The following is a 27,336-nucleotide window of genomic DNA, read 5'->3' as shown; positions in this document are numbered from 1 at the left end:
AAACAAAGCCCTCAGTACGACTAACATCCATAAATTATAGTAGGATTGGGTTACCCTTTGCATTAGAGTTACTGCATAATTAACTGATATGTGCAGAGCTCTGGCTCTGTATAGGCACTTATAAAAGTGTCAGAGTGGGTGATATTCAGCTGAGGACTATGTGCAAATATTTGAGATCTCCAGCTCCAGGCGGATCCCACCTTTAAAGTTGTATTGTGTGCGGCTGAGTTTTTGTCTCTCCCCACAATGCTTTTTGTGACCTCTCTGATCTGGGGTTGGAAAATGAGATATTCTTAGCAAGTTCAAGTTCAGGAATTTGTATAGCGCACTACTCACCCAGAGGGTCTCAAGGCGCTTGGGGGAGGGGGTGCATTATTTATCGAATAGCCAGGTTTTGAGTTCCTTTCTGAAGGATATGTGGTTCTGTGTAAGGCGGAGGTGAGTGGGGAGAGAATTCCAGGTCTTGGCCGCCAAGTAGGAGAAGGATCTTCCTCCCATGGTGGATCTATGGATGCGCGGGACTGCTGCGAGGGCTTGATTGGAGGATCTTAGTTGGCGGGTGGGTGTGTAGAAGGACAGTCGTGTGTTGAGGCATTCAGGTCCTAGTTTGTAGAGGGCCTTGTGTGCGTGGGTGAGGAGACGGAACGTTATTCTCTTGTTGACGGGAAGCCAGTGGAGGTCTTTCAGGTGGCCGGTAATGTGATCTTGGCGGGGGATGTCCAGTATGAGTCTGGCTGATGCGTTTTGAATGCGTTGGAGTTTTTTCTGTAATTTGGCTGTGATTCCGGCGTAGAGGATGTTTCCATAGTCCAGCCGGCTAGTGACCAGTGCGTGGGTGACAGTCTTTCTTGTCTCGGAGGGGATCCAACAGAAGATTTTTTTGAGCATACGAAGTACGTTGAAGCATGAGGAAGAGACGGCGTTGACTTGTCTGGTCATCGAGAGGGAGGAGTCTAGGATGAAGCCTAGGTTACGTGCGTGGTCTGTGGGAATGGGTGCTGTGCCCAGGGCCGATGGCCACCAAGAGTCGTCCCAGGCAGAGGAGGATGATCCTAGGATGAGGACTTCCGTTTTGTCTGAGTTAAGTTTTAGGCGGCTGTTTTTCATCCATTCGGCTACTTCTTTCATGCCTTCGTGAAGATTGGTTTTGGCGGTGTTAGGGTCTTTGGTGAGGGAAAGGATCAGCTGGGTGTCGTCAGCGTAAGAGATGATGTTGAGGTTGTGTTGTCGCGCGATGGATGCGAGTGGGCTCATGTAAACGTTGAAGAGGGTGGGACTGAGTGATGATCCTTGTATTACTCTGCAGATGACTTCGGTGGCCTCTGATTTGAATGGGGGAAGTCGGACTCTCTGGGTTCTCCCGGCGAGGAACGAGATGATCCAGTCCAAGGCTTTTCCTTGTATGCCGATGTTGCTGAGGCGTTGTATGAGGGTGCTATGACAGACTGTGTCGAAGGCGGCGGAGAGGTCGAGTAGGATGAGGGCAACTGTTTCTCCGTTGTCTAGTAGTGTTCGGATGTCGTCTGTCGCTGCAATGAGGGCGGTTTCGGTGCTGTGTTTGGCTCGAAAGCCTGACTGTGAGGTGTCGAGGGAGTTGTTGGATTCGAGGAAGGCGGCGAGCTGGCTATTGACGGCTTTCTCAATGACTTTGACAGGGAATGGGAGGAGGGAGATGGGGCGGTAGTTCTTAAGTTCGGAGGGGTCTGCTGTGGGTTTCTTCAGGAGGGCTCTGAGTTCGGCGTGTTTCCAGCTGTCTGGGAAGGTAGCGGAGTTGAAGGAGCAGTTGATGACATCACGGAGATGGGGTGCGATGATGGAGTCTGCTTTGTTGAAGATGTGGTGGGGACAGGGGTCGGTTGGCGAGCCTGAATGGATGGAGTTCATTAGGCGGATGGTGTCTTCAGTGGTGATTGGGTTCCAGGCGCTAAGGTTGTTAGAGGGCGGTTTAGGTTCGGAGGTGGGTGGAGTGGACTGCTCTTTGGAAATGTTCTCAAAGCTATTATGTATATCGGCGATTTTTTTGTAGAAGAAGGATGATAGCGAATCGCAGAGGTCTTTGGAAGGAGTAATGTCGTTTGAAGCTGCGGTGGGGTTGGTAAATTCTTTGACGATGTTGAATAGTTCCTTGCTGTTATGGGCGTTGTTGTCGAGTCGATCCTTGAATGCTGATTTCTTGGTGGATCGGATCAATTGGTGGTGTTTGCGGGTGGCTGTCTTGAGGGAGGTCAGGTTGTCAGTGGTTGGGTTTTTTCTCCATGTTTTCTCGAGAGTACGGCATAGTTTCTTGGATTTCTTAAGGTCATCGTTGAATCAGGGGGCCTTTTTGCTACCCTGTTTGGTTTGGTGGTTTTTCAAGGGTGCTAATTCTTCAGCACTGAGAGAGATCCATTGTTTGAGTTTGGTAGCAGCTTGGTTTGGGTCCGATGAGAGGGCGGGAGGGTTTTGGTTGAGCGATGTGAGGAGTTGGTCGGTGGTGATTTTGTTCCAGTTTCTTCGCGGAATAGGTTGTGGGCGGTTGTGGGTCGAAGTAGTTTTGTAGCTGAAGTGAACACAACTATGGTCCGTCCAATGGAGAGCTGTGGTGCGATCGAAGGAAATGTGTTTGCTGGAGGTGAATATTGGGTCGAGCGTATGTCCGGCTACATGGGTGGGGGTGTCAACAAGTTGTTTGAGTCCGAGGTTGGCCAGGTTGTCCAGAAGGGTGGTGGTGTTGTTGTCGTTTTTCTTTTCCAGGTGGAAGTTGAGGTCTCCCAGTAGAATGTAGTTCTCGGAAGCGAGGGCATGTGGGCTGATGAAGTCAGTGATGTCTTCGCTGAATTGTTTACGGGTTCCTGGTGGTCTGTAGATGAGGGTGCCTCTAAGTGTGGTCCTGGGGTCGGTGTGGATCTGGAAGTGGAGGTGTTCGGTGTGTGTAAGGTTATCGTCGAAGCTGGTCGTGATTCTGATGGTGTTCTTATGGACGATGGCGATGCCTCCTCCTGTTTGGTTGGTGCGGTCTTTTCTGATGATCTTGTAAGCGTCCGGGATGGCTATGGTGATGTCGGGTGTTGATGCTGCGTTCATCCAGGTTTCTGTAAGGAAGGCGATGTCCGGTGAAGCGGTGTCGAGTAGGTCCCAGAGTTCAGTGGCGTGTCTGTGGACCGAGCGGGTGTTCAGCAGGATGCATTTCAGGTGGTTAGAGTCGGAGCTGTGTTTGGAGTTAGTGGATTTGGTGTGGGTCTTGATGCAGGCGAATTTGCAGGAGTGGCAGGCGAAGGGACCGTGGGTACGTCCTGGGGCAGCTTCGAAGCATTGTGGTGTGCTTCCGGGGTTAAGGGCTAGGAGGGTGGCGGCGTCATACGTTATGCGGGAGGAGCTCGGTTTGCGGGGGCCACGGGGTCTGGCGCTGGGCGCGGTCCAGGCACGGACGGGCGTAGATGAGCTTACCTTTGGCGCACCTTCGGCGTGCATGGGGCGCGACCGCTGCGCGTGAACGCTGCGCGCTAATGCATCTGTCATATGCGGGAAGTGAAGGGGAGGGGCGAGGGAGGAGCAGCTGGGAGGCGGGAGGCGGGGTGGAGAGTCGGGGAGGGAAGGCAAGACAACAACAACAATCTGAGCAAAATGGCAGTAAGCCAAAAGCGATACCGGGTTGGGGGCACAGAGAGTGTGAAAAAACGCGGTGAAAATAAAGACACAATCAGGCACAATACAATATCAGGCACAATACAATTAATACAGGCAGCACAAATAGTAAGAGCGTTGCAGCGCGCTATGGGACACTAGCGCTACAGTAATATGCAAATTAGTTAAAGCGACCTGGCGCACGAGGGTGAATAATAAATAAATATATTATGCGTCTTCACTGCGGTGGTCTAGTGGTAACGATACCCGTCTGGCCTGTAGGTTAGGGAGCAGCGTGAGGAGGAGCGACCGCTTCTGAGTGTTCAGGACGGTCACATAGAGCTATCGGGAGAGCGGAGCCTGACGATCTGTGGGAGGGAGGAGCAGCTGGGAGGCGGGGTGGAGAGTCGGGGAGGGAAGGCAAGACAACAACAACAATCTGAGCAAAATGGCAGTAAGCCAAAAGCGATACCGGGTTGGGGGCACAGAGAGTGTGAAAAAACGCGGTGAAAATAAAGACACAATCAGGCACAATACAATATCAGGCACAATACAATTAATACAGGCAGCACAAATAGTAAGAGCGTTGCAGCGCGCTATGGGACACGAGCGCTACAGTAATATGCAAATTAGTTAAAGCGACCTGGCGCACGAGGGTGAATAATAAATAAATATATTATGCGTCTTCACTGCGGTGGTCTAGTGCTAACGATACCCGTCTGGCCTGTAGGTTAGGGAGCAGCGTGAGGAGGAGCGACCGCTTCTGAGTGTTCAGGACGGTCACAGAGAGCTATCGGGAGAGCGGAGCCTGACGATCTGTGGGAGGGAGGAGCAGCTGGGAGGCGGGAGGCGGGGTGGAGAGTCGGGGAGGGAAGGCAAGACAACAACAACAATCTGAGCAAAATGGCAGTAAGCCAAAAGCGATACCGGGTTGGGGGCACAGAGAGTGTGAAAAAAACGCGGTAAAAATAAAGACACAATCAGGCACAATACAATATCAGGCACAATACAATTAATACAGGCAGCACAAATAGTAAGAGCGTTGCAGCGCGCTATGGGACACTAGCGCTACAGTAATATGCAAATTAGTTCAAGCGACCTGGCGCACGAGGGTGAATAATAAATAAATATATTATGCGTCTTCACTGCGGTGGTCTAGTGGTAACGATACCCGTCTGGCCTGTAGGTTAGGGAGCAGCGTGAGGAGGAGCGACCGCTTCTGAGTGTTCAGGACGGTCACAGAGAGCTATCGGGAGAGCGGAGCCTGGCGATCTGTGGGAGGGAGGAGCAGCTGGGAGGCGGGAGGCGGGGTGGAGAGTCGGGGAGGGAAGGCAAGACAACAACAACAATCTGAGCAAAATGGCAGTAAGCCAAAAGCGATACCGGGTTGGGGGCACAGAGAGTGTGAAAAAACGCGGTGAAAATAAAGACACAATCAGGCACAATACAATATCAGGCACAATACAATTAATACAGGCAGCACAAATAGTAAGAGCGGTGCAGCGCGCTATGGGACACTAGCGCTACAGTAATATGCAAATTAGTTAAAGCGACCTGGCGCACGAGGGTGAATAATAAATAAATATATTATGCGTCTTCACTGCGGTGGTCTAGTGGTAACGATACCCGTCTGGCCTGTAGGTTAGGGAGCAGCGACCGCTTCTGAGTGTTCAGGACGGTCACAGAGAGCTATCGGGAGAGCGGAGCCTGACGATCTGTGGGAGGGAGGAGCAGCTGGGAGGCGGGAGGCGGGGTGGAGAGTCGGGGAGGGAAGGCAAGACAACAACAACAATCTGAGCAAAATGGCAGTAAGACAAAAGCGATACCGGGTTGGGGGCACAGAGAGTGTGAAAAAACGCGGTGAAAATAAAGACACAATCAGGCACAATACAATATCAGGCACAATACAATTAATACAGGCAGCACAAATAGTAAGAGCGTTGCAGCGCGCTATGGGACACGAGCGCTACAGTAATATGCAAATTAGTTAAAGCGACCTGGCGCACGAGGGTGAATAATAAATAAATATATTATGCGTCTTCACTGCGGTGGTCTAGTGGTAACGATACCCGTCTGGCCTGTAGGTTAGTGAGCAGCGTGAGGAGGAGCGACCGCTTCTGAGTGTTCAGGACGGCCATACAACAAACAAAAGGCTCCTAAACATTTGATGCTCTTTATTCCCTGTTCCATAGCTGTGTTCTTTATGTTTCGTAGCGGCAACTTAGCAGCTTTTTTTAGGCAACATGGTTCTTCAGGGGTTGATTCTGGTAGGATCCTGGCTTTTTATCTACAACGTATGCACACACACCAAAAGACAGTGAGGGACTATGAAAACAGGGATCAAGCGTTCTGTGCCCCGGAGAAAGATAGGTGTGCCGTCCCAGACAACCTATCCAAATGGGAAGACAGCAGCTCCTGTAAACTGTCACCTGGTAAACACCATAGGAAGTAATTTTCCAGCTGTGATAACAATGCTCCATATTGGTATACCATGCAGAAAATTGAGTTTGCTGCTGCACCACTAAGGGCAGTAAGGAGGCATTAGCCACTTGGACATGGAGGTGAATTCCCAAAATGCAAGGGACAGTGGGAGCAACATCACACAAGCATCATAGGTTTGACCCTTCTTACCAACCTTACCCCCTCAACAAACTTATCGTTGCTGCTTTAGATGTGAATATATCAAAAGTATGCCTTATTTTTAGAGCTCAGTTTGATTTTTGTTCCAGCTGTTACAATACTGAAGAGTTTAGAGGTAAAAAGGGCGGTGCTAGCAATGCCAAACAAGGCAGGAGTAGCAGCTTTTTGAACCTGCTAACCCCTAAATGATGCTAACTGATATGCATGGGCACAGCAATATATGATCATGTATGACATTTTGGGAAAAGTATATGGAAATATTAAGAAAAGCTTGTTTCAGTTACAACCAGGGGTCTCCTCACTATTGGCTGACACAGGGGCGGCCTAAGGCATGTGCAAGCTGTGCACCTGCACAGGGCCACCAAACCCCAAGGGCCACCACGCCAATATATATCCTTAATATAATAATCCTCTGAGGATGGATACATATTTGCGTGGCGGCCCCTGGCAGGGATTTGGCGGCCTCCGGCTCTGTTCCACTTCCAAACACCCTGACCCCCCCCCCCCCCTCCCATCTTCACTGGCCTCCGCGCTCCGCCCCGACCCCCTCTTTCAGGGCCCCCTACCTACGCACCCCGTGAGCCTAGAGCCGCCCCTGGCTGACAACAACCAGGATGTATATGGGGACACTTTATTTAGTTAGTTAGTTACATTATCATACTAGTTTGATCAGGAATATTGTTTGTAACATCTGTAACCTAGATTTGATGAACTTGACAGATTAGTTATCATGAAAAACATCAGTTTGAACAGTGGCGTAGTGAACCCACCGCTTAAGCAGCTTAAGCGGGGACTGTCACAGGACTGGTGAGCCCAATAAAACCTTAATTACTAATTTGTGGGTCTCTTCCGAAGAGGCATAGATAGACTTCTGGTTGCCCATGGCAGCCCCTACGTTTTCTGTCCTGCGGCGGGCGCATGTAAGAGCTCTTCTTGCGTTTGCTGCCCGCAACGGCCGCTGCCCCCAAACTCGTGCCGCCCACGGCAGACCACTCCCCCCTTGCTAGGCCACTGCTCTTCTGTCTGCTGACAAAATGTTAAAAATAATGGACAGGGAATACCATGACAGAGGCAGGTGTGTTACTCAAAGGAAAAAGGGAAAGGAAAATCGCGGAATGATGAACAAAGGGGACAAAACAGAGAGAGGAAAAGTGAAAGGAAAAGTATGCATGAGAGAAAGATTAGAAAGACTGAAAGCACAAGACAAAATATAGGTATAAAGTAAAGAATGAACAGGAGGAAAAAGTAAGAGTGAAAGAAAGAACAGTGAAAGGAAATAAAAAAAGATCAAAATTAGGATAGATGGGTGAAAGAATAGTAGAGTGAAATAATGGAGTGAAAGGCTGAAAGGATGGAGTGAATAAATGAAACTATGGATAGGTGTTGAACAAAACGGGTGTATGTTATGTTGTTGGTGTTTTTATAGCTCGCTAATCACGTGTGAAGTTATTAGCACGCGTAGGGGTGAAACAGTGAAAAAAAATTGAGTGATAATAGGATGAATGAATGGAAGAATGACGAATGGACAGAGAGAATGTGTGAACGGATGTATGCAGGGGTGAAAGGAAAGATGTTCGATGGGCGCTGGATGGATGGAAAGGTGAGGGGATTGACAGATAGATGGGTGAAAGGATTGATGACTAGATGGATAGAAGTAGGATGAAAGGGTAAAGAGAAACCTTTTATGTAAGGTCAGGTTTGCTCACTTTGCGTGCTCGTCGTAGAGGTATGGTTTAAGAGGGGGCGTGGGATTTAAATTTTCTAGCTACTCCCTTGTGTTTGGATTTTTTTATTTTATTTTTGCAGAGTTTTATATAGCGCGAACTAGACCCGAACCGAATCAGGTATCAGAGCGCTTTACAAAGCACCAGTTACGTTACATGAAGACACACTTCTCTTTTTTTTTTATAGGCACAGGGAGATTAAGTGATTTGCCCAGAATCACAGGAGGTTTTTGGCGTCGTTACTGAGGCTCGAACCCAGATCCCCAGGTCCGAGGTCGAGCGCCTTAGCCGTTAGGCCAACTCCTCTCCCCTATATATATATATATTTGTATATATAAATGATGAGAACAAAATCTAGCTTTAGGGCATTGTAAACTAATTCTCCCGGAAGGTGTATTTGGCTACTAGGAGGCCTAGTAAATAAAAAATAGACCATAACTATTCTGTTTGTTTTTCTGTTTTTAGTAGATGTTCTTTCAAAGTGATTTTGAAATGCAGTTTGGGTGACCACCTCACATCGGGTTATAACAGACACTGTCCTGTCCTTTTCATCCACAAAGCACTGATTTCAGGTGTGTTAGTCAATTTAGTTCAATGAAAGCAAAGCAACCCCCAGAAGGCATTAGGCTACCACAAAAGACCATGGACCAGGGAGGTGGTCCCCCTATGCCAAGTGTTGAGCCCTAGGCAGACATGAGAGATGGTAAGGCTTTCAAATAGAATTAGCCTAGCTGCCAAAAGACACAAAATCTGAAGAGGATCATGGTTTCGGTGTAGTCCGATTACGATTAGCGGAGCAAAGGTTGCGCGATGGTGAGTAACGTCATAGGGTGTAAATTGTTGGGGACCAGCTTGTTTATCTGTAAAGAAACTGAAGCATCATGGTTGTCATGAGGTTTATCTATAATAAAATGACAAGTAGTAACAAGTCTTACCGCAATACATTTATAAAATAAACTGAACTCACTTTTCCTCTATCACAATTGTAATAAAATTGTAAATGAAGTATTGTATTCTAAGGTGATAAAAGGCACTTCTCGGTGAGTATGTTAAAGCTTTCAAGCAGTGCTTCAATTTATTAATAATATTTGAATTAAATTAGGATAAAAAGGCTTCGCCACTACTACTATCATGCCCGACAGGGACACACAGTTCGTTTCATAAAGATTGAAGCAGGAAAGTAAGACGTAATGAAAGAAATGAAGAATTATTAATGGATCAGTAGAAAGGCTAATGAAATTTGAAGATTCATATTCCTACTAATTTTCCCTTTCCAGTATGAGAAATCTGATGTCAAAAGAAGCACGGTATGAAGCAAAGTGCTGGTTAAAAACAAATTACTATTAATATATGGTATTCAACTTACAAAATTTAGCCTAAGTGCACTGATAGTAGAAATAACGTCTACTGAAGTGAAATAACAAAATAATAGAAACTGTTCATATTCTAACATGATATATAGAAATACTTGAGGTTTTCATACCTTTTATTGTACCAGCTCAATAATATATATCAATGGTGGATTACTATGTACAATATCAATTAGGTCTTCTTCAGATATCAGTAACTATTGTATTGAAGGAGGCTGGCACATGGAGTTAGATGCTCACCACTGACATTTGCTATAACTGAAAGGTAACCTATGTAATTTCTGGCAACACGGCCTGCCATCCTTTTAAGCTTAGTAAATTGCGTACCACCAGTAAACTGCTTAAGCGTAAAACCGAATATTTTTTAGCATGCAGGGTCTCTTGTACAAAGACTCCTAATAAGAAATCGTAAATTTTCTACTAATATGATTCACAATTTGTGATCTCTTATTTGGAAAAAACGAAAATGAAAAAGTAATCACTATTTGATCACCGACTTCATGAATCATTTGTATTCTTCAAATGGCCTCTGTACTAATAGGTCAATTCACAAAATACAGAATTGTAGTGTTTCGCAATTTTACCTACCTCATAAATATCCATTAGGTAGGTCAATAATTGTGACCCTCTACCTTTGTCCACAATCACAAGGATGGTGGCCTGCTGCGGTCAGGAGACCACCATGTTGGTGATTGCTTTTAATTAAAGCAATCTTTCTTTTTTGTTTAATGAAGTTCATTTTCCTTAAAGGGACACCTCCCATAGACCACTGCCTACTCATAAAAAACATTTTTTTCAGAAAGGGGAAGTGGTCCCCATGGGACCCCATTACCATTTGTGAATGGCTTACCACTTACTTTGAGTTGATGGTAAAATATTAATGTTTTACGACTGGCTGGATTTTAGTCGCAAAACTTTCACACATAACATAAAGATCAGTATTTGGAAGAGATGCCTTTAACACAACTCTTCCTCATAGCAATACCTAATGATTTCCTAATCCCATATTATAATTTAGAAAAGCTTTTCCAAATTGTAAAATTGGCTCAGTACATTCAAAAAAGCGTTTTAGAGTTCACAACACCGCTGAGTTACTGAATCACGGGGTAAGCAAAAACCCTTTGTACATCTGGCCTTTAGAAAAAGCCAAACTTTATTATGGAGCACTATATAAAGAAAGTTAGTATGAAATAGCTTTGGACATAGGTGCTGATTCACAAAGCATTTTTGAAGTCAGAAGTATACTCATCAATGCGCCAATATTCAAAGCTTTTTCTCTACTTCAATATGTACAATAGAGTTATAGTCTACCTGCAGGCACTTCCACAGCTCAACCTATATCCAGTCACGGTATCCTTTTAAGAAACTGACGAAGATAATAGTGTCTCATCACATTTACAACCATGGAGCGGATGGGCTTAAATGTGGCTCGTGACAGTCTTTCAGTGTCTACTCTGTATGAGAACTTCCTGCTCCAGTACCTGGATAGCCTACCAGGTGATAAGCTGGGCTATAAAAATCTATATAACATAACTGTAGAAAAATGGCCATCACTGAAGAGTCACCCAAATACTTTTTGCATTCCTCCTGTTTTTCTGACCTAGCTTGTGCTGCCTTTAGGACTCTGAGCACTTTACCACTGCAGACCAGTGCTAAAGTGCAAGTGCTCTTTTCTCCAAACATGGTATAATTGGTTTACACCTGTTTGGCAGATGAAACTTACTTGTAAGTCCCTTGTAAAGTGGTATACATATACCCAGGGCCTGTCAGTTAAAAGCTACTGGTGGGCTTGTAGCCCCTTTTAGAAAGTAGACATTTCTCTGCGCTAACTGGTCTGTGTGCCTGACAGCCTATCTCCAATACACGTCTGGGGTGGGTGACAGTTACACTTAGTGCATTTCCTCTAGACAGCCACAAAACAGGAAGGATAGGTGTGTCTCAGTACCCATCTACATACATATGCATTCTTATTACCTTACCTGGGCAGAATGGACGGGAAGGGCTAGCACTTCACTTGAATAGGCAGTGACCTGTCCCCACACTAAAAACTGATTACCCCCCACAGATTGCTTGGCAGACAGGACTGAGTTGAAAGGGATCATTGTGAGCTTCAGAGAGCAGCTTTGAAATCATCCCCCCATCAAAGACACTTTTGGGTATAAGTATTAGGTCTCTGACCCCCTAAAATCAGATACTCTTGGACCTGTTACTGAAGCTGTGCCAGAAGAACTGATGTGCTGCTAAAGGACTCAACTGGAATGCTGATCTGGAAAGCCTGTTTTTCTTTTTGTCTCCCTACTGCTTGTTGCTCTCTGAGTAAACTGAAAGAGAGCCAGACTGTGCCTTCACTGCAAGTGATCTCCAAGGGCATGTTGGCTTGCCTCCTATTTCTTGAGACTCAGGGATATCAAAGTCTTTACCCCTGCTACTGCTCCTGGCTCACTGGAAGTGGTCCAGATACTTGCAACATGGATTTCAACGCATCTCCTACCTGCATTTAGCAGAACCAGCGCATGGACCCGGTTGCAGGAGTAAAATCGGCACATCGCATGGGACCCAGAGATTTGCCTCCAGAGATCGACGCATAGGAAAGCGTATCACCGCCGTTACAGCTTCATGAGATTTACACCTCCCATCGACTGCGTGGAAGAATTTGGCACATCACTCAGCGCCTCTCGACTCTGGCACCCATCTTTGGAATTGACTCCATCACAGTCACCCGAACTCTGAATTTGTCCCTGCCCAGCTCAACCTAAAGTATACTTTTAAGCGCTACTTGCTTCTAAGCCCTTGACTGCATTAATTCCTTTGAAACGCAATTACTCAAGTTCTATATATTGAATTTTTGTTGTTTTTGTCTTGTTTTGTTCAGAATATAATAATCTATTTTTCTATACCTGTGTGGGGATTTTTGTGGAGTAATCGCTGTGTTACTGTGTGTATGTGTTGCACAAATACTTACACATTGCCTTTTTAGATAAGCCTGACTGATCTGTACCAAGTTACTAGATGGTGAAGACAGGTTATCTCTTTGTGTGTATCTGGGTTACCCTGACTAGAGTGAGGGTTCCTGCCTGGCCTGGGAGCATATCTCAGCCACCCATGATTCCCATTTCTAAACATAAGATAACATAACCTCTATCAACCACAGGTAACATCCCGGTTATTTTATGATGACCTAAGAGCTGTGAACCAGTGGTGACCCATACCGGTCACCCATACCTGGGTACCAGGGGCGATATTTTGCACTACAACACTAAACCATGTCACATGGACCCATTTTACGGCTTTTGTCACATTACTGTCCTTAATTCCTCTCCTGTGCATCCTTCTTCTTCTGCAATAGTTCTGTTAAATAATGAATTATCAAGATGGAAATTTTTTATGGAATGGGCCCATTGAGTGTTTTTTAAACAAAATACTCCCTCAGACCTTGAAAGATGTTGATCTGTTGATGGAGCAAGTCTCACAGCATCTATACAAGTACACAACCAAAAATCAATCACCTGTACATATGAAATCCCCACAATATGTTCCATTCATCTTCTAGAACTCTAATAATTAGGGCATGTTTGGGAAAAAGCATATGACATCACAATTTAAGCCTCTAGTATGCTCAGATATAGCCCCAGCCCATTAACCATAGTCAGAGTTGAGGGACTTGGAGGTCAAATTCTACAACCAGAAGAACCACTTGGGGAGGGGCTTCCAGGCGCAGGGTGCCTACCCAATTTCTCAGCAATTGTGTGCCTCGGCAACCCCTATAAAATGTACCTGTTTTGCTATGAAGTGCTAATCGTCCTCCCTGTCCCAAAGTTTTAATAACATTAAAAACAAAATACGCCCTTGGGATGTGAAATGTCACCTTAAGCGTAGGCATGTTCTGATGGAAGCATTTCAGACCCGATTTGAAACGATTTTGCTGTGGTTTATGTGATTTATAGTACCCCCAATTTACTCACATCAGGAGTAAGCCAGGAGTACCACAGGAGTAAGTCACACCAACTCATAGCAATTGTTTTCGTTAATCTGACCCACTATATTCTTCAGAGCACCTCATACATTTATTTACATAGTTCTTGAATAAATGAAAGCTAAACCACGCAGGCGACAGGGCCCTGAGCACACACAGCTAATGATGGACACTTGTGGTTCCATTTTTAATCCGCGCTCGAGGCATCTTTCATTTCAGTGCTATTTAGAGCTGGATGTCTGTCCAGGCCGTGTTGACGTTGTTGTCTCTTCCTCCTGCAGGTGCCTGTGCTGAAGCCGATGGATCTGATGGTGGAAGTGAGCCCCCGGAGGATCTTTGCTAATGGTCACACCTATCATGTCAACTCCATTTCTGTTAACAGCGACTGTGAAACGTACATGTCCGCCGATGATCTGCGGATTAACCTCTGGCATCTGGGCATCACGGACCGCAGCTTCAGTATCCTTTACACTGATGGGGGCGACGTCCAGGGAGCGCGCGTGCAAGCACAGAGGTGGCATATACTGGTGACTTGCAACGGTTCAACCGCTGTGTTAGATGATGTTCAGTAACTCTGATCTGTAAGGAGTGGGAGGAGGAAGACGTGGGGGAGGAGTAGTAAGTATTGAGTTGGAGCTGAGAACATGGATGTCCCCAGACCAGGGGTGGAGGTGGAAGAGGGGCATTGAGGAAGCAGCAGAAATCCACGAAGTCTTAACTTTGTAGGAATTCAAATACTTTTAGTATGTTATATATATACACATATTATATATATATATATATATATATATATATATATATATATATATATATATATATATATATATATGTGTGTGTGTATGTGTGTGTATATATATATATATATATATATATATGTATATATGTATATATATATGTGTATATATATGTATATATGTATATATATATGTGTATATATACATATATATACACATATATATATACAGATATATACATATGTATACATTTATACACATATATATACATATATACACATATTATATATATATATATATATGTCGTAAAATCCCACGGAATCCCCTAGTCCATGCAGTTCTTCTGAATACATATAGTAATGTGAGCAGGTGGTAAATAGACGCTCGGGCCACGCGTTACTTTCTTTCATTACATGTAATCATGGCAATAGAGGAAAGGCTGAAATCCTACACAATGAGCCAGAGGGTGGACAACCTCATTGGGCAACCATCCAGATAAAGCGGTGAATATTGATTTGTGTTTGACAAAGTGATTGGTTAGCCAGAACAAGGGGATTCTGAGGTCATATAAATCCCCCAGGGGAAGGGTAGATGTGATTGAACTTGTCTAATCAAATTGAGGCTTTTTTTCTTTCACCCTGCCACACTCCCGTCGACCAGCACGGCATAAACTGGTATTGCATCTCTAATACAAAACTTTTCATCTGACATGCATTTTAAACTGCATCTATTGTTCACAGTTTCAGGCTGTTGAGCAGCTATTGTCCCACCGTAATGTTTGTGGGTTCTTTGACGCCCTCGAGGTACAAGGGTCTGGAGCCTCCAGCTCCTATGTGGAGTGTGGACGGCATGCAACATGCCTACAAAACGTAGGGCTGAGATATATGTGTTTTCTACACGTTGCATGGATGCATCTGAGGTTCTTTTTGGCCACATGGCGCGGATGCAAGTCACAGCACAAATCCACCATTTTTGTCAGCTCTCCACCCATCTATAACAGGCAAAAAAGGGCAAAGTTCAGGCGGACATTTCAGAGCACCACCAGTTTTAGGCAGTTTGCACCCACTGCACTATTCAGGCTCGATTTCCTCCTGTTTCTCGAGTTCAGTTGTGGAGCAGACTTAGGCATTTTTACATAACCCTGTCCAGGATGTTAAAGATCATAGTAGGCATATCACATGCGATTCGCCCCACAAAACTCTGCCCCCCTTTCCCACCACAAAAGGCACCATACCAGGGGTTGGTCTTCACTGCGTAGTCTTTATTAGTTTTCATAAAGTCATCTTTATTTGTTGATGCACTGTCAACATTCGACCAACTTTTATCACCAAAACAACACACATTGATAAACATTGTGTTAAGCAATATTCATTTGAACCGCAGGTTACAATTGTATTTACAATTCAGGATCTCCAGAGCCCCTCGGGGTGTGGGTTGTACCAGCAGGCCACAACTCACCTCCATTGCTTCCATTTGAGGTAACTACCCGTCGTCTACTCCCTAGACGCGGCCACCAGGGCACTCCTTTGCACCTTTTACTGCGCACCAGCTCTCGCAAAGTTGCTTCCTCCAAGCACTGGCATCTCGGGTAGGGCTGGAGAATCCAGGACCACCAGCAAGACGGCCCCCTCTCCCGCCAGCCCGGAGCCCCCATGGACTGCCTCCCTGTTCCAGGATTAGGCCAGTCCCCGCCAAAAGGAGTCCCCGCCATTTTCCTTGCCCGGGACCCTGCCAGTTCTACCTTTAAACACAGGGATGGGTGGGTGGGTAACTTGCTTCTGGCTGGGACCCGCTGGGCGCCCAAGGCGAGAGTACAAAGAGGGCATCTCCCCAGGGACGGACTGGCTACCGGGCAGTTGTGTGTGCTGCCATGCTGGGGGCTAATTTCGTTGATGGCGACCTGCAGGTCCGCATCAACGAAATAAGCCCCCACTACAGAGAAATTAGCCCCTAGCTCGGCAGCACACACAACTGCCCGGTAGCCAGTCCTGCCCTGCTTCTCCCTTGTGTTCGGTGCTCTTATCACCTTCCCTGGAGAGGAGGGGTCGTGTCGCCTGCGCACCTAAGTGACGCTCTACCAGCCTGCCCTGTATTCTCATATTTCCTTGTGACCCCTCCCACACCCCTTAACCAGCGGTACACTGGCCCAGCCTCTCTCTCGCCTCACGCACGAAATGCCACTAAAGGCCCCCCGCCCCTAGGCATCGGGGGACCTCTCATTGTTGGAATCCCGGATTATTCGTCTCAGAGGATGCTCATCTCTTTTTTAAAGTTCACACTGCATACATCTCGGCTGCAGACCTTTTGCAGATGCCCGGAGTGGTACAAGAGTTCTTGTGGTGTTATGTGCAGTCTGTGAGTGACATGTCTCCTCGGATGGGGTCACCATTTTGTAGACTCCACACTTACTGCATCATGGTGGTTGACGAGTTGTTTGTAAACTCCACATCACACCTACTCTGAAGACCACATGTCTTTTGTGGTTTCTGCATCACATAAAATACTAGAGGCTGCAAGCTATTTTTAGATTCCATGGTATATGGGACACAGAAGCCACAGGTGTATGTTGTGAAGTTCAGAAAAGCAGGATGCCACACTGTGCACAGAAAAACGCATAGGAGTAAGATGGATACCATGACCCTCTATCTACTATTCAACATAGCACCTATCATGTTTTTTTGGCCATCTTTAGGAATACTTCTTCTCTATAAACACACTTGTTATTTTGTTGTTTGTGATTGTGACAAATATAAGGCTTATCCTCGTCTGTAGATTCTAAACACAGTGCTGTTTAATTTTTCGCATATATTACTTATAATATGAAACAAGCTGAGGGGGACAATTTAACATTGTTAGTCATGGATTGACTACCACCGTCATTGTAAAAGCGGGAGTAGTCCTAATTCTGATGTATCAGTGGATCAGTCAGGGAATTATTATGCAAATGTTGTGGATCCCACTCAGCAGCAAGACACAAATATTTGCAAATTAATTTCCCACAATTTAAGCCCATATAAGCTAAACCTAAAAAGCAAATTCAGGAAGTATGGGACTTGTTATTCTAGTATTTACAAGGAATATGGAGAACGTATCATGAAATGAATCTTAATACAAAGAAAAGAAAATATTCTGATTTTCGAACCTTATGCAAAGCAGAATCTATGCATACCTGGAGGTAATGAAATAGATATAGATGGGTTTTTGAGGCGAATGTCATTGACTTACTCCTGGAAACATGCAGATGCTTCAGTAAAACAGCTTTATGAATAAGCTAAATAGCTGTAAACTATGATTAACCATAGACTTATCTTATCTTTCCCAATGTTGTAATTTACAACTGCCTTTGGAAACCGGGCCCTAGATGTTTATCCTGTTGCCATGGTTATGCCAGCGCTCATTAATGCTCAGCTTCACACGGGATGCTAATTATAAGGAAGACTCTTTGAACAGTCTGAACAGCAATCATTCGGGACAATTACCATTTTGGCAGCATTATTGGAGGAAGGGGCAGATCGCGTCTCTATGAGCTTTTTTAGCACATTTTCATGTTACTATCACATATGCACGTGCTTTCATTGGGTGTGTGTTTGTCTATTACAATATATAAATCGTAGCTTTTAATTATAACTCAAGCAGGGATTTGGGGTTCCACAAATTAAGATTTTCAACAGTAAAAGAAGTATGTAGGAGGTTGAAGGGACTGGGCGCTTTACTACAGCTGATATGTGATGCTGAGACCTGAATGAGACAAAGGATACCACTCACTCCACACAGTCTTCGTGCTCTGCCTGCAGACAATTATCATTAATGCCTTATAGGAGGGAACATGCCCAGTGCATGCGTTCCACCTATATTCTTCATGCCGCGTCCCTGCGGGGTATCTTAAGGCACCAGGCGTTTCTGGGACAATATCCTCAGATTCTGTACATGGCTGCCTGTGTGGGTCTTAACACTTGAACCGCTTTCATTTCCTGTCCAGAAAATGATTTCATTCTAGTGTCTGCTGTGGCATTGCTATGGTAACAGCATCCCTCCTTCTGTGTCTTCGGCACTCTCCAAGTAATTGTGCCTTTCTCTATGAGATCAATACGGATCAGGATGTTGCTGCCCTGTTCTAATAGAGAAATTCCACGCTATTGCCCCCGGTGATTAGGTTAATTACAGAAGTACCCCTGGTTCTTCTTATAATCAAATATCTTACATTATATAGAGTGGATCCTACAAGGTAACATCCCGGGGAAACATGGGATTTCAAATTAAATAATATCTAAGCATTACCCGTGTTTCATAAAATCTATAGTGCAAATTGCGGATGGATTATTCCTGTTGGCAAAATTTGTATCAGCCAAATATTGAAGGACACTGGCAAAGAACAACGCCTGTTTATAGAGATTCCCACTACTAGGACGGACTACTGAATTCTCTTTTATCATATGTTATCCTATAGCGACGCTCAGCCGAATGTCATTCTTCTTCAAGATAACTCTTCTTTGTGTTCGAATTTGTACATGAAGGCCATAATTAATTTATGTCTGGACACACTTTGTGTGGATGCCCTTTTAAAAAAGGCACAGCGGATCAAAGGCTGTATTGAATGTCACTATACAACATTGTAACCACCCCTTCTAAAAGTGTACAGGCCCAATCTAGTATGAGCCGGTCTTTCATCTTTCTGGCCAGGTTCAATGGGCCCTATGAGGCATCAACCAGACACTTTCTTCTATCAGGAACATTTATCTTCCTGGTCCGGTGCAATAGAACTCATGAGGGGTCGATGGCGCTTTATCAACTGTGATCAAAGACGTACATGTTTTTATATTCCTGACCACTGTTCAGTAGACCCCGTTATTCCTGACCACTGTTGAGTAGACCCCGTGAGACGTCGACAAGATCTATTCCGTTTGTTATCCGCACTACTTGACTGCTGAGTACTACAAAGTAGCCTCATGCCTCTAGACACATATATAAATAAAAGTTTTTAAAGGATAACAGTGTTTATTGATGTTGGAAAGTGGGTTATTAGGAGTTAGGGGCAGTCATCCTCAGCTAGTAATAACACCACAATCACTAACAGGTCCAGTCAAGTCTTAGTTAATTAATCTTTGCTCAACCCTTGGTAGCTTAGCAAATGTGTGGACAGCCTTAACTTAGCCAGGTATGTGTAAAGAATTTAATACCACGGAAACAGTAAACAAGTTAAAGGCACAACATAATATAAATCCCTCACAATTTACAAACATAGAGAATATTTTTATCTTTAAAACAAAATTAATACGAAAAAAAACCAATGTTGGGAACTAGAGATGTAAATTTCTAAAGATTTAAAATAGCAGCAGAGGGCGCAAAGCGCCAACTAAGGGTATCTGGTCGTGTTGGAGAGGGATAAGGTCACAAGTTCAGGCTGACCACGATGGAGTGCCGGACGGGCACAGAACCAAGTTAGGCTGCTGAGTATTGCACCTTATGTCTTTCCAATGAAGTTTTGCAGAGAGAGTTTGTGAGGCTTCTTGTTGGTTTTAATGTAGCTGGCAGTTGAGCGGCGAGGCTGTGTGAGGCTGCCAGCTGTTTCCTGGTTTAAATGGGCATATAAGTGTTCTCAAGTACTGGCCAATGGTTCAGATGGCTTTGGTTTACCACTTGGGGGCTAGGACTCCATCTCCCACTATGTACTTGCACAGTCCAGGACAAGACCAGTTCCGCTGGCCAGCTGGGGTGTCCTTTCTCTGGCCTTGCAGGTGACTTTTTCAGCTCCTTAGTACCTGTTGCTGATCCGAAAGTCCACTCCTTTCTCTTTGGAGTCAGGCACAGTCCTTTCTTTGTGGAGCCTTGTGGGTGCAGTCTTTCACAGAGCAACCCTTTCTTTGGTGCAGTCAGGGGTGCAGCAGGGCAGTCCTTCTTCTCTACTTTTCCAGGCAGTGATCCGAAGAGCTCATGCAGTTCTTTCATATTTAGTCTCAATTATGGGCTGGCAGGAGGAGGGAGCACTCTAACCAATAGGCTACCTTCCTATGCTATGACCACTTCCTGTGAAGTGTGCCATATGTTTGGCATAGAATGCAACATTCTCCCAAAAATCTAAATGGAGAAAATCTCTCCTTGGTATGTGTGTCTGTGTAACTCAACCTTAAGGTGTGCTTTGATTGACTGACTGACTATACTCCCCTTCCAGCCCTTCTCCTCATCTAATTAAAGGGCTCCCCTCTGTCTACAGAGCAAGGAAGTGGAGGGGTGTTGTGGGTCCTATGGCGTCTGTTTTCTGCAAAGGCTTCTGCCTTTGAAGTCCAGTTTATGTACCCAGGCCCCTTCCTTTCCCTGACTTCTCATGAAGAGCTCCTTCCATCAAATGACTGTATTTCTTCAGCCCCAGGCTACTTCACACCTATTCAGGGAGGAGCTGAAAGGCTGCCAAAGGCTGACCAATCAGAGGAGGCATCTACATGACTGCTTTAGGTACCATCAGGATAGTACGTTCCAAAACCACTTTCCTGTAATAGTTGTATTAACTCCAACCTGGGCAAGTTGTTAGGTTTAAGGTAACAATTTAATAGTATGAATGATATGTCTTGCTAACTCCAATCAAATATTAGACTTCATTAAGTTCAATAAAGCCTTTCCTTGTTAGCCTATGGGGCTAGCAGAACTACAATAGGGAAAATTGCCTTTGGGCTGTATTTTCTTACCAGGGCATTCAAAGCATCTTTTATATTGTCCCTGCTTTTTATGACTATACACCCTACTCCTGAGGCACCTAGGGCAGACCTTAGAGATGACATATAAGTATTACAATGGTAGGTTTGGACTTTGGAGGTGCTTTTAATTCTAAAGTCGAAGTTGGGCACAGTTTTATTTTAAAATCAGCCTGTAAGGGAAGCCTGGTTTTAAAATGACATCAGACACCACAGCAGTGCACACATAAGTGCATAAAGTCTCCTGGGTCTCTAAACCTACATACCCTACCATATACTAGGGATGTACAGGTAGGCTGTTTTGCCTATTATAAGTATTTCAATTAACATATTGCCTTGAGAGGATAAAGAACTGGCCTTAGTTCTGGTTAGCATAGCTCAGGGCACTTTCAGAGTCAGCCACCAGCATCAGCATCAGGGAAAAAAGGATGGAATCTGTAGCATCAGACCAAATGACAATTTAGAACAGGGTCACCATTTTTGGCTTTTCAGCATTTTCTTTCAAGTCTTGTGAGCAGCTTTTCAGCCATGGCATGAAATCAAAATTACTATTGCAATTTTAAAAATAAGCACCCATAATGTACTTGCCTGTTCTGTCCGTGGAGCAAAGACCATATCATGTCTCTTTCTGTGGTCTCCTCAGCAGAGGTTCAAATGGTGCGTGATGCTACATTGCTTTCGACAAAAGATTTTTACTAAATGACACAACTGCTTGTGACCATTTTTTAGATCCATGTGACTTAAAATTACTTGGCCAATCAAACCAATAACTTGCAACTTTCCTTGGTGATTGCACCCAACATCCAAATGTCTGGTCTCAAAAATTAGTCCAGCTGTAGTGAAGTCCAGTTGAAAGGCAGTTAGTCACTGTGGCACCTACTAGTGGCCACACTTTTCTTGACCCCAAGGCTTGTTCATGTGGACAACGGAAAGCACATATTGCCAACTAGTCATTGTAAACAGACCACACCATTCATAGGGTAAAAAACATCCTGCAAACTACCTTTTACTACCAATTTGTAATGCTTGTTCTGAACAGGATTACATATCGAACTTCCTTTCTGTTCAGGGGCACGTTTAAAATTGGCCATTAGTCCCATGTAGTACTAGGCAGTGGCATCACGGACCTGCGACCCAGTGGACAGTTTCAAGATAGTTACGCTGTTGCGCGATGAAGAAGCAGTGATGGTCTGATGCCCCTCCTGTGGTGATTCATGCATGTTATTAGTTAAAATAACATAACATGCGAGGAAGGGAGCGGCCTTTCCAAGTCTCCTACTGGATACAGGATACCAAGGGATCTGCCCCGCATCACATCCTTTCTCAGCGAGCCCCACCTTTGCAATCAAGAAAGCATCACAAATCGATAGCAGAAACAATCTTTTCTTATTCTGGGTGGTGTTCCTCCCTCTCTGGCGTGGATTATACTATCCCACCGCTGACAGTATCCACTCAGGAGATTAAAAAATGGGGGACCGGGGGCGTGGCCAAGATGGTGACGGAGTAGGACGTGCTTCGTGCCCCCTCCGTCCCCAGGCCCTACATAGCTTTGTTTGGCGAGACCCCCGGAGCTCTTGTGGGGCGTCTGGTGTTCAGGGTACACCCCCGGTGCAGTGTCCGGCGGGGCCGACCGCCCGGCGGCGAGGGGACCCGCCTGCGAGATACCCGTATCGGTGGCATTGCCGGCCCGGACGGGAGCTGAGGGAGCGGAGCGCTGCGGAGAGCCGGAGACGGGTGAGAGGAGCGGCGATACCAGTGCTCCCCCCCCCCCCCGGTCACTAGGGTGTGGCGCTTCGGACCGAGAGAGGGAGAGAGGAAGAGCTGATCGGTGCCGGGCTCCCGGTCCCCGGAGGGGGCGGAGCCTCGTGCCCGGAGGTCCGGAGCAGCGGAGCGGCCCACCTGCTACGCGAGGCCGGGGTCTGAGGCCAGGCTGAGGGACCGCCGGAGCGGCTCCCCGGGCTCCTTCACCGGCACGGGACAGCGGAAGGCGCCTAATCATTAGCAGCACGACAGGAGGCACAAGGTGCGACCCTGGTTGTGCGACTTGGATCGGAGGCTGGAGGGCGGTGCGACCCCGGCGGTGCACACAGATCAAAGCGGACCTATCTGCCTGTCGGGAGGCCCTCCTTTGGCGGGTTCTGCTGGGGTGCTGGTGTGGGTGACTGCGGCCCTCACTGCTCCCGCCGACGCACGGACTGTGTTGGTGAATAGCTCCTTGGGCCTAGAGCGGAGACGCCGAGTTGAGTCCTCGTGGAGCCTTGGCCTGGTGGCGAGGGGGTGACCTTCAGGGTACCGCCCAGGACAGCTGGTGGGGCCACGATGACTTCGGTGGTGCGCAAAGGGAAGACGGTGAAGGACAACCAGTCAAAGGCCTCCCAACAGCCGGCGTCGCCTGGCCCGAGCGCCTCTCCTAGGCCCTCGGATGATGAGGCGCCAGCTACTAAGGCCTTCATGGCGGACCTCTTCAAATCCATTAAGGAGGATATCTCGGACCTCCGGGCGCAGCTCACATCTGATCTTCGTGAAGTAAGGAGGGATGTGGATGCGGTGGGTGAAAGGGTGGCCACGTTGGAGGACCACGACCTCAACATGGCGGGTGACGTTCACCAGCTGCAGCAGGACATTCTGAGGCTCACCGAGCAGAACTTGGACCTGCAATCCCAGACGGAGGATTTGGAGAATCGCTCGCGGAGGAACAACATTCGCATAAGAGCGGTGCCGCAAGGCGGTGAGGCGGGTGACCTCCGTGGGTATGTGCAGGACCTCTTCATTCAGCTGCTGGGGGACGAAGATGTGAGTGAAATTCGAATGGACCGGGTGCACCGAGTGGGTCTGCCGAGAAGGGGAGGTGGTCCGCCACCGGACATCCTAGTGTGTGTCCATGACTTTCAACTCAAGGAGAGGATCCTCAGAAAGGCGCGGGACGCCAGTGACTTTATGTTCCGGGAGCACAGACCACAGCTCTTCCAGGATCTGGCGGCAACGACCCTTAGGAAACGGCGTGATTTCAGGCCTGTCACGGCGTTCCTGCGACAACGGGGCATTCCTTACTCGTGGGGACATCCCTTCCGCATAGTGTTTCGCTGGAACAACAAGCTGGAGCAAATACGTTCACTGCAGTTGGCCAAGGAATTGCTGGGCATTGAGGAAGAGTCACCGACCTCGAGGGCGAGTAGTCCTTCGGCTAGACGGCGACACCGGTCATCTTCTTGGCATCGCGTGGGGTCGGCGGCGAACAGCGGGCGGCCCGATCGGGCTACCAGCCTGCAGGCGATGGGAGACGCAGTGGCATCCGTCGTCTCTGCGACGTTGACTTCTTCACAGCAGGGCTCCGGGGCGGCATAGCGGCTGCCTAGGGGTCTGGAGGCTACGGAGGGGCACACGTTCATCGGTCCATGGGGCAGCAGGTACTTTGTGAGAAGACCCCCAGGACCGTGGCCTTGGAGGGCCCACCCGAGGTCTTCCACCCCCCTCCCAGAGACTGTCCGGTGCGCTGCACTGTTCTGGGAGCCTTCATTGAGACTGTAATGTATTACTGTTTTTGGTTGCAATGGGGTTCGGGGTTTGGGGGGGGGGGACACGGGGAGTTAGTTGTTGCTGCCTCCGCAGAGGGGGGAATTGGGGGATGTTGGTCGGGGGGGAGAGGGGTCGGGGGGGTCCATGGTGGTGATGTGTGTGGCGTGTGGGGTGCTTGGTCATGGGGTGGTTTGGTAGGGCGCGGGAGGGGTGAGGGGATTTGCGATGCCGGTTAGCATAGGGTCTTGGAACGTGAAAGGTCTTAACTCGCCGCAGAAGCGACAAAAGGTGTGGAAGTATGTGGTGGACCATCAGCTGGATGTGGTGGGTCTCCAGGAGACTCATCTGGCACGGAAAGATGAACTGCGCCTTAGGCATAGGGCTTACCCGATCATTTACAGGGCCTCTGCTTCCACGAAACACCGAGGGGTGGCTCTCCTCTTCCGCGCGGCGCTACACTTTCAACCAGTGGAGGTGCAGGCTGACAAGGATGGCCGATGGCTGTTGGTGAAAGGGATGGTTCAGGGTCGCATGTGTACCTTTGTTGTGCTGTATCTACCTAATGCAGGTCAGAATAAATTCCTACAGGCAGTCTTGCAGAAGGTGGGGGATTTCGCTGAGGGGAGCTTGTTTCTATTGGGTGATTTTAATTTGGTCTGGGACAAGGATATGGATAGCTCTAGGGCCCACAGGGCTGAGGCGGGGGTGTTCTCAGCTACGACACAAGAGGTGATGGGGGAAATGGGACTGGCTGATGGTTGGCGATTCTGTCACCCCACTTCCCGGGATTACACGTTCTTCTCGCATGTGCATCAGTCCTATTCCCGATTAGATTATGTTTTCATTAGTCAGGCACTTAAGGGGGATGTCCAAGATGCTGCCATTTTCCCGCTCTCGGTCTCCGATCATGGGTTGCTGGTGCTCACCCTCCATTGGACGCCATCTGGTGACGGGCAACGGAAGTGGTACTTCCCTGCATCGGTGGTCAGAGATGAGGTCTCAAGTCGGGCTCTCCGAGTGGCCATTCGGGAATTTATTGCCCTCAACCCCACGTCGGATACGTCGGTAGCCAATACCTGGGACGCCCTTAAGGCGTCTGTAAGAGGCACCTGTCTGGCGCTTAATGCCAAGCTTAATAAGTTGCGGAGGGAGGATCGGGAGGAACTGGAGGCAGAACTATCTAGGCTAGAGCGGGAGCACAAGCATAATCCGTCCAGGGCTACCTTGCGACCGTTGACGGCGGTTCGGGGGAAGTTGAGAGCCCACTATAATAATAGAGCCGAACTCACGATGCTGCGCTTGGGGAGATACTCCTACTCCTCCGGGAATAAAGTGGGGAGACACCTGGCACGTCAGCTGCGGGAGAAGAGGGAGCGGGAATATATCGGAGGAATGAAGGACGACGCGGGTGTGCTACAGCACAGGGACGAAGTAAAGGCGAACATCTTTGGCCGCTTTTATGAGGACCTATACGCAGGGGACGATCTCGACGCGGACGCACAGAGGGAGTATCTGCAGCAGCTGCAGCTCCCCCAGGTGTCGAAGGAGTGGAATGAGCTGCTGGAGGCCCCGATCACCAGGGAAGAGGTCATTGAGGTCATCAATAACCTGAAACTGCACAAGGCGCCTGGGCCGGATGGCTACACGGCCGTTTTCTACAAATCGTATGCTTCCGACCTCTGCGATCTTCTGGTGGCCCTGTTTAATGACATGGCCGCCTCGGGCTCGGCAGCCGGTACGCTGGCGGAGGCGGTAGTCACGGTCTTGCCCAAGACGGGGAAGGACCCTACCCAGTGTGCTTCCTATCGCCCCATTGCGCTTCTCAACTTAGACTCTAAGTTGTACGAGACCTGATGCCAGCGATCATTCACCCGGACCAGTCCGGCTTTATTAAAGGACGCCAGACCCATGATAACACAAGGAGGGTGGTGCATCTAATTGAAAAAGCCGACAGGTTCCGAATCCCGGCGGTCCTTGTGGGGCTGGATGCCGAGAAGGCCTTCGATCGTGTGGATTGGGGCTTCCTGTTCGCCACTATGTCGGCGTTTGGCTTTTCGGATAGGTTTCTTACTATGGTGAAGGCCAACTATAGCAATCCCAGATCGCGGGTGACGGTGAACGGACACAAGTCGGCGTACTTCCCTCACTCCAGGGGTACCAGGCAGGGTTGTCCTCTTTCGCCCCTGCTGTTTGCGCTTAGCATAGAACCTTTGGCGAGGACAGTACGGACATGTGAGGGGATTCGGGGTATCCCATTCTTGGGAGAGCAACACAAAATCACGCTCTTCGCGGACGACATTTTGTTCTCGGTTGCCGACCCGGAGCGATCGTTACCATGCATTAGGGAGGCTCTGTTGCGCTTTGAAGCAGTGGCCGGATTTAAGGTCAATTATGGTAAGTCCTATGTACTGAACCTCACTCTGTCGCAGGCGGAAGTGGTGAGGGTTCGTCCGCTGACGCCCCTAGCTTGGGCCGACACCTCGATAGTATACTTGGGGGTCCACCTGACTCCGACGGTGGGCAAATTGTTTTCGGCCAACTTCCCCCCGCTCATGGCTAAAACACGGGCAGAATTGGACAGGTGGAAGCCTAAATTTCTGTCTTGGTTGGGAAGAATCCATGCGGTGAAGATGGTCCTCCTCCCTAAATTTCTATACCTGTTTCAGGCGCTGCCCATTCCACTGGACGCCGACTTCTTTAGGCGCCTTAAAACGCACATAATGCGATTTATATGGCAGGGGGGACGGGCTCGTCTCTCTTTTGCGGTCTTGAGGCGGCCGAGGACGGAGGGAGGGGTCGGCCTCCCGGACCTGCAACTCTATTATAAAGCCTCTCAGTTGAGGGTGTTGGTGGAGTGGTCGCAGCAAACGTCTGAAAAGCATTGGCTCCACATGGACCGGAGTGTTGCTGGCAGGTCGGTATGGGACCTAGCATGGAAGCCCAAGAGGGACAGGCCTCTCAACGCGTATATCAGTACGCCGACGGGTACGACGTTGAAAGTGTGGGACACGCTCGCGTCGGACGAGCGCTGGACGACCTTCCCCTCTCCGTTCACGCCCATCCATTTTAACCCTGCCTTTGCTCCGGCGC

General features: G+C 47.6%; 1 protein-coding gene across 2 annotated transcripts in view; it reads left to right on the top strand.

The window, feature by feature from the left end:
- The window catches only part of PPP2R2C (protein phosphatase 2 regulatory subunit Bgamma), a 597,242-nt gene that overhangs the window by 301,072 nt on the left and 268,834 nt on the right, over window positions 1–27,336 (top strand). For both annotated transcript variants that reach the window (XM_078678502.1, XM_078678501.1), the window contains one exon: window positions 13,592–13,769. In XM_078678502.1, coding sequence (XP_078534628.1) covers window positions 13,592–13,769 — 178 coding nt within the window. The remainder of the gene's footprint in view (window positions 1–13,591; window positions 13,770–27,336) is intronic.

This window comes from Lissotriton helveticus, chromosome 2_2 (genome assembly GCF_964261635.1).
Source record: "Lissotriton helveticus chromosome 2_2, aLisHel1.1, whole genome shotgun sequence".
Classification (NCBI taxonomy): Eukaryota; Metazoa; Chordata; class Amphibia; order Caudata; family Salamandridae; genus Lissotriton; species Lissotriton helveticus.
The sequence above is the reverse complement of the archived record's forward strand: the minus strand, read 5'-3'. Positions and strand labels throughout refer to the sequence as shown.